This window comes from Petaurus breviceps, unplaced genomic scaffold (genome assembly GCF_028583685.1).
Source record: "Petaurus breviceps papuanus isolate PSGF00001 unplaced genomic scaffold, PetGlider_PUasm1.0 182, whole genome shotgun sequence".
Classification (NCBI taxonomy): domain Eukaryota; kingdom Metazoa; phylum Chordata; class Mammalia; order Diprotodontia; family Petauridae; genus Petaurus; species Petaurus breviceps.
In genome coordinates this window covers 4,973,023-4,979,176 of record NW_027185786.1, presented here as the reverse complement: position 1 = coordinate 4,979,176, position 6,154 = coordinate 4,973,023, and the positions used below count along the sequence as shown (strand labels likewise).

The following is a 6,154-nucleotide window of genomic DNA, read 5'->3' as shown; positions in this document are numbered from 1 at the left end:
GGGGGGGGGGGGGGGGGAGAGGTCCCGAGGTTGCTGCAGGGCCCGTGACATCGGTTTGCGGAAGGGTCACGCCTGGGGGTCAGCAGCCTGGAGCTCGAGGCGCGGGCAGCAGCGGGGTGCCGATGATGGGGGAGGGATGCGGTCCGGTCGGATCCGATCCTCCTGCTCAGGCGTTGGGGTCGGCAGGGTCGTCGTCAGGAGCCGGGTCTGGAACAGGAGCGGGAGCGGCAGCGGCCTGGCCGGCGGCGGGGGTCCCCTCGGCTGGCGGCCCCGCGCCCCCCCGGCGCCGCGCCGCCTTGAGCAGGCACTGCTGCAGCACCGGGTAGAGGCGCTGGCAGCCCTCCAGGCCCAGGCGCACGGCGCCCGCCCAGCTCTCGGCCGAACACGCCTCGCCACAGCCCAGCAGGCCGGACACCTGGTTGAGCACGGGCATGAGCGCCACGGTGAGGCCGCCGGCGGCGCGCTCCTCCTCGCGCCGCGTCGGGTCCAGCTGCCAGGCGGCGTCGGCGCCCGCGCCGCGGCTCAGCGCGCAGCCCACCACCAGGTCGTACATCTCGACGCCCGCATCGGCCAGCGCCAGCGCGGCGGCAGACACGGCGGCGGCCAGCGCCGAGCCGCCGTCCTCCAGCAGCAGCGCCGACACCTCGAGCTGCGCGCGCGGGTAGCGGCCCAGGCGCACGGCCGGCTCCAGCGCCTCCTGCATGGCCAGCGCTAGCTCGCGCTCCTCCGCGCCGCCCCCCGCCGCGCCGGCCGGCCGCCGCCGCCGCCGCGGGCCCGAGAAGGGCGCGCGCCGGAAGTCGCAGAGCAGGCGGCCGCCCGCGCTGCCCGCCGCCGCGCGCTCGCCCTCCACGGGCCGCGGCCCGGACACGGCGCACAGCACCTTGGTGCGGCCGGCCTCCAGGTAGGCCGAGCCCTTGGCCTGGCTCAGCAGCCCGGCGCGCGCGTACACCGGCCGCAGCCGCGAGGGGTCCCGGGGCCCCGCCGCACCCCCCTCCCCGTCATCGTCGTCGTCGTCGTCGTCGGGCCCGGAGCGCACCGCGTAGAGCGAGGGTGGCTGCGACTCCTCGGGCCCACGGATGCGCCGGTGGTCCCCGGGCATGGCTGCGGCTCCCTGGCGACGCGGCGTCCCACGCCGCCGAGGACGCTTCCGCTCGCTGCCGGCGCGGAGCCTGCGCAGCTTCCGTCCGCCTTCGGAGAGCGCTGCTGCCCCCTGCTGCCCGGGGGAGAGAGAGCGCTGCCGCAGGCTCCCAGGGCGGAGCCCGCCGAGACCACCCAGGTGCACCTCGGGGGGCAGCAGCTGCGAGCACGCGTGCACCGTGGGGGCGGCAGCCGGGGCACCTGGGGCATGCATGCACCTTGGAGGGCAGCAGCCAGCGCACCAGCTGGCATGTATGCACTTCTAAGGGCGCAGCATGCATGCACCTTGGAAGGCAGCACCTTGGAGGGTAGCACCCGCTGGCATGCATGCACTTTGGAAGGCAGCACCGGGCACCCGTTCGCATGTTATGTCTAGGGTGGCACCCTCCAGCAGGCACCTCAGAGGACTGCAGCCGGGGCCCCATGGGCATGTGTCCCCACACTCTGTTAGTCACTATTAAGAGATCATCCTCATCCTCACTTAGACACTCACCAGGACCTCACTACTTTGTATGTATCCTGTTCTACCCTTGTGTCAGTATAGTCAGACCCAGAGAGATGCCAGGCACCTTGGGCAGAAGCATAATATTCTTAGCTTTGTGAGGAGGCCACAGGGCACCCTGCAGTTCTGCTGGCAGCCAGGTCACCCTTCCTTTTTCAAGTTTAGTCCCAATCAGTCTTTTGCTCCACTCCAACCCTCAAGTTTGGGGCTTCAAGATAGAGGCTGATGTCTCCTCAAAAGGCTTGACTCCTCCTTTCATTAATCTCAAGCCCCATAACCTGCATGCAACTCACTGTCTTTGAAATACTTTGCAAACCTTAGGGACAAGATATGGACCATTCTAAATTACACCTTTACCCAATCACCATTCCACCTCCAGGGATGATCAGAGTCCTGATTTCACCTTGGCAGTTTGTGGGGAGGGGATCAGAGGTCAGGAAGGGCTTCTTGTAGGTGGTCTTTGATCTTGAGCTTTGAAGGAGACTCGATTCAAACAGGCGGGTGAAAAAGGAATTTGTCGGTGATGGTGGTAATGATGGTTCTTTGTCCCTCCTTCTGGCAAGATTGGAGATGGGAGTCTTGTGGGCATTGGGGAGTAAGGTCCACTTGGCTGAGCCACAAAGTATGTGAAAAGATGGAAAGGTTAGTTAAGGGCATTCAGTGCTCCAGGAATTTATACCGGATCTTGAAGCGTCTGGAGTTTGTTGAACAGAGGAAGGCTACAGTTAGACCTGTGCTTGGGGATCCAGAGAGGAAGCAGAGACTAATTAGAAGCCTCATGCAATGTTCCAAGCAAGCCGCGAAGAGGAAGAGAACGTGACCCAGGGTGGTGGTCCCTGGGCCATGGGGCTGGAAGCAGGGAGGTGGCGGTTCTTAGAGCACTCCACGGGGAGTCTCTAGATCTGGTCAAGACACTAGCTGTGGGATCCTAGGCAACTCACTGGGCCTTTCTTAACCTGTTCCCTCCCAGAGTTGATGTGAGGATGAAATCAGATATTTGTGAGGTAGTTTGCAAACCATAAAATACCAACTCAATGGCATTAGAATTGATAAGGCAGGACTCTTGACTGCCTTGTGGTAGCTGCTTCCCCCCATTTTAGGGTGGTATTTAGGCAGAGAGGCTCCAAGTTTGGAACAAGGGCCACTTCCGTCAGAGGGGTTTGACTTTGCCCTCTGTCCCTCATGCTGGACGCTTGAATTCCATCTCCACCCCCACAATTTGGTCTCCCCTCTGACCAGTGGAATCCCTGGTTTCCTTCAAGAGTCAGTCCAAGCCTGGGCTGTGGAAGGTGGCCTTCCTATCCCAGGCTAGCCCGTCTCATCTTTCATGGAAGGCTATCCTCTCTGTATTCCCAGCACTCAGCAGAGTTTGTGGGATGTAGGTGTGATAGCACATGAACCCTTGGAGGCAGGGCCTGCACCCTAGTGATCTGTGTGGTGCCTTGGGACAGAGTAAGTGCTTAATGCTTTTTAATTCATTCATTTATTCACTTACTATCCCCTCATCCTGCTGTATCCTATATTCTCAGATCTCCCTTTTCAAGCCTCAGGGGCACTGGGTTCAAATCTCACCTGGACTGCATTCATTATAGACCTATTACTTACCTTCAAGAGCTTCAACAGCTTTCCCCCCTAAAATGAAGACCCTGCTGCAGTTTCCTCATAAGAGTACATGCTGGGGCAGCTAGGTGGCACAGTGAATAGAGCACCAGCCCTGGAGTCAGGAGTACTTGACTTCAAATCTGGCCTCAGACACTTAACACAAAAACTAGCCGTATGACCTTGAGCAAGTCACTTAACCCCAACTGCCCTCCAAAAAGCAAAAAAAAAAAAGTACATGCAGCAGGGATGGTGATTTGCAGACTTTAAAAGCATTACATAAACATGAACCGAGCATTTCTCTCCTACTTAAAACCCCCCCAAACATCTCTGCTCAGCGTGGGTCTCCGGCTGCCCACCTGTCTAAATCCTTCCATATCCCTTCTGCTTTAGGCTGAGGAAGCTGTTGCTGCTGCTGAAGTCAGGCCCTTAATCCCATTTCCTCAGGGAGTCGGGTGCTTTGATGATTCTTTCTCCTTTTCTGTCTTTTCCCCATCTATTGGCTCTGTCACTATATTCTACACTATTTCTCCCCTTTTCCTTAAAAACCTAGAGTCACCTAGAGTGAATGAAGGAGATATGGGCACAGTTTCTACACTGACCAAAACAACGTTGAAAGATGCCAGAACTCGGGCAATGCAGTGACCGATCATGGGGCCAGAGGACTGAGGATGGCAGGGGTGTTACAGGCTCTCCTAATGCAGTGACCGATCATGGGGCCAGAGGACTGAGGATGGCAGGGGTGTTACAGGCTCTCCTAATGCAGTGACCGATCATGGGGCCAGAGGACTGAGGATGGCAGGGGTGTTACAGACTCTCCTAACGGGTCTCCTGTTAGCCGACAGGGAGCCTGCAGGGTGAAGCACGCATTTGCATCGATGAACTTTGCCTCTGTTTGAGGGGCAAGTAGGGAAGAGGGAGTTGGTTAGTGGAGAGTAATGAAAAAATAAAATAACAAAAAAGTTCAGGAGTGGAAAACAATCAGGCACTTTGGTTACGCTATTAAATTTAGTACACACTTTAAAAAACTACTCTGTTTCACATGCAGGTTTCTTTTCTGTTGTCTGCTGAAACATTCGTTGTTGACATTTTAAGTTCATAAATGAACAGTCTTGGCTTTTAAATACTTGGCTCATTCAGGCCCAGCCTTGGAGCTAGTTCTGGGGAAGAATTATTGGTTTTCCTGGGAAGAAGTATATGAGCCTATACAGAGCAAAGACGCAGAAGCCAAAGGCCAACATGCCCCATGGCACTGCAGTGAGCACATGAAGCCATCACCAAACAGCCACAGATGGGGGGTCCAATGCTGTGACCAACATTGGCTGCAGGTGGCCCACATTAAGCTCACTTCAGTGCTCTAAGGGTGGGAAGGTGAACGTGCTGTCACTCGCAGTCACTGCATCATGCGGTTTGGCTGACTGGTGTGTGCTTTGAATGAGTCTATGGGTGGGGGGTATTTTGTGGGGGTCAGTTAAAGCTAAGGCTAAAGTGAAACATCTCTTTCCAGCTCAAGCCCTCCTCCTTACCTTGGGGATTGCCCGGGTCTTCTCATCATTGCCTAGTTTGGTGGAGTTTACCTTCATCAGACATTCTTGCCTAACCCCCTTCTCTCCACCCAGATTCACCAGCCTAGTATCCTGTTTGTTGCCCCTCCCCTCTCCAGTCTTTCATAGTAGACACAGTCATTCCCATGGTACTCCTCTGGCCCCTAGGATAATGACCCATTCTTCAGAGTGGCCTACAAGGGCCTCCACAGTCTGGATTCTGTGAACTTTTTGACAGCCTCATTTTGAACGACTCCATGTCGCACAGGCTACTCCTAGACAAACCGGCCAGCTCCTCCCGTCCCTGACAGCGGAGCTCTTCTGCTTGAGGCCTATGACTCACCCCCTCCTCCTTTGTCACAGCCCTTCTTTTCAGGTCTCAGCCCGGCTGCCATCTGCCCTCAGATCCCTTTTCTCATACATACTGTGTCCCCTGGAAGCATCTCTGGTGTGTGAAGGCAGTCCCGAGCCTGGTTTGAATCAGGTGCTGCTAGTTTGCTGAACACAATGGCCTGTCCTCATGGCTAGTTTCACATTAAGACCATGCTTGTCCATCAGAGTGAGTGGCTTAATTCTTCAGGGAGCTCAGCTTCTCCTTCTCCCCAGGATTGACTTGAGCCAAGTATCCAGGTATCTGTATTCTCCTAGTGAGAACAGGCCATGAATGACACAGCCCGAGACTGCCCACTACTGAGGACATGCAGGTCAACAGAACCCTGTTTTTTGGTTGGGAAGTACCCCGAGCCACCGACACTCAGATGGCCCAGGCCCTATTTACCATAGGGGGCTTGATCTCTTAAAAGAACACTCATTCCCAGTTCTGGGCAGGAACTAGAACCAGAGAGGATGTTTCCTCTACCAGTCTATATCAGAGACCAGCATCGACCCAAAGCTTATCTCACCTTAAATGAGCTGCTCTGTGGGGCTAAGTGACTTGCCCCAAGGTCACCCAGCACATGCCAGAGGAGGGACCAGAGGCTATCCTAACTGCCTTTGAGGCTTACTCTCCCATTCACTATGCATGCCAGGGCTTCCTCACCCAACGAGCCTTTAAAGGCCTGGTGTCACTATGAATGCTGTGCCACCCCCCAGGCTTCATAAGATTTGGTCCAAATTCCTTCCTTCCCAGCCTAGAGACAGAAGTGGGCCCTGGGAGCAGTACCTTAGGGAAGAAGCTTTGGTCTGGGGTCATTATTAAAAGTCCCACCCACCCCAAGCTTCCCACGTGTACCATCCCATCTCCTTTTTCTCTAGAAAATTCCCTGGGACAACCAAATGGCTCTGGGGGCCCAGACTGTTTCCTGAAGGTGGCCTCATACCCAGTCCTTTCCACTAGACCCTGAGAGGAAATCCAAAAGGCCAGCTTCAGACC

At 56.3% G+C, this 6,154-nt stretch overlaps 1 protein-coding gene across 1 annotated transcript; it reads right to left on the bottom strand.

Annotated features, from left to right (window-relative positions):
• Positions 1-12: 12 nt before the first annotated feature.
• On the bottom strand, positions 13-1,151 carry EXOSC6 (exosome component 6). The gene has a single exon (XM_069087481.1). It carries the CDS (start codon positions 1,097-1,099, stop codon positions 167-169), a length of 933 nt encoding a protein of 310 aa, XP_068943582.1. The 5' UTR covers positions 1,100-1,151; the 3' UTR covers positions 13-166.
• Positions 1,152-6,154: the final 5,003 nt, after the last annotated feature.

Coding starts and splice junctions, on each gene's coding strand:
- EXOSC6 (XM_069087481.1), bottom strand. CDS start 1,099: ATGCCCGGGGACCACCGGCGCATCCGTGGGCCCGAGGAGTCGCAGCCA.